The 1,177-nt window shown below is 47.7% G+C and overlaps 1 protein-coding gene across 2 annotated transcripts; it reads left to right on the top strand.

Annotated features, from left to right (window-relative positions):
- Nucleotides 1–316: 316 nt before the first annotated feature.
- On the top strand, nt 317–865 carry LOC118615890 (protein C1orf43 homolog). Of its 2 annotated transcripts, XM_036241172.1 has the most exons (2): nt 317–382; nt 485–865. In XM_036241172.1, the coding sequence occupies exons 1-2, from the start codon at nt 317–319 to the stop codon at nt 863–865; spliced, it is 447 nt and encodes a 148-aa protein (XP_036097065.1). The 2 variants fall into 2 exon arrangements, with proteins under 2 accessions (XP_036097065.1, XP_036097058.1); XM_036241165.1 differs by having other exon boundaries at nt 317–865.
- The last annotated feature ends 312 nt before the right edge of the window (nt 866–1,177 follow it).

Here is a 1,177-nt window from a genome sequence, read left to right on the forward strand (position 1 = left end):
AGACTAAATAGTATGTTAACAAAAAATGAATGGGTTACCAAGGAGATTAAGGAAGAAATTGAAAACTTCCTAGAAGGCAGCATGATCTTAATTCCAAAACCAGATAAAGACACTACAAAGAAAGAAAACTGCAGGCCAATATCCCTGATGAACATAGATGCCAAAATTCCTTAAAAATATTAGCAAATCACTTTTCCCATAAGGAAATGGCCAGGGGGCTTCAGAGAACCCAGGCGCCGTTGCTTCGGAGAAGCCTGGGCTGAGGAGGCAAGGCAGCGGGGTAAACCGGAGCACTTCTGCACGGGGTGTAGAGGCCATGGCGTCCAGCAGTAACTGGCTGTCGGGGGTGAATGTAGTGCTGGTAATGGCCTACGGAAGCCTCGTGTTTGTACTGCTATTTATTTTTGTAAAGAGGCAAATCATGCACTTTGTAATGAAATCCCGAAGGGGACCTCATGTCCCTTTGGGACACAATGCCCCCAAGGACTTAAAAGAGGACATTGATATTCGACTATCCAGGGTTCAGGATATCAAGTATGAGCCTGAGCTCCTTGGGGATGATGATGCAAGTCTACTACAGCTGGACATCCAAGAAAATCAGAATTGCTACAACTATTTATACAGGATGAAGGCTCTGAATGCCATCCATGCCTCTGAGATCCCATTTCATGCTGAAGGCCGGCATCTCCATTCCTTAATGGGCAAGAATTTTCACTTCTACCTGCTAGATCTTCGAAACACTAGTACTCCTTTCAAGGGTGTGCGCAAGGCCCTCATTGATACCCTGTTGGATGGCTATGGGACAGCCCGCCATGGGACGGGGTCTTTGGCCAGAGAGAGTACCTGCGCTATCAGGAGGCCCTGAGTGAGCTGGCCACAGTGGTCAAAGCATGAAGTGGTAGCTCCCAGTGACAACATCAATCGGCAGTCAAAGACCTAACCCAGTCTCCTGAAGTTTCCCCAACAACGATCCAGGTGACATACCTCCCCTCCAATCAGAAGAGTAAACATGCCAAGCACTTCCTTGAATTGAAGAGCTTTAAGGACAACTATAACACACTGGAGAGTACTCTGTGATGGTGCTGAAGGACTTGCTGTTGATGGAACCAGAGAGATTGCACTGTGCTTGCCAGGTACCCCTCAGGTCATCTGAATCAGCAGGCCCAGCTGGATCAGC

This window comes from Molossus molossus, unplaced genomic scaffold, assembly GCF_014108415.1.
Source record: "Molossus molossus isolate mMolMol1 unplaced genomic scaffold, mMolMol1.p scaffold_m16_p_1, whole genome shotgun sequence".
Classification (NCBI taxonomy): Eukaryota; Metazoa; Chordata; class Mammalia; order Chiroptera; family Molossidae; genus Molossus; species Molossus molossus.

Coding starts and splice junctions, on each gene's coding strand:
- LOC118615890 (XM_036241165.1), top strand. CDS start 317: ATGGCGTCCAGCAGTAACTGGCTGTCGGGGGTGAATGTAGTGCTGGTA.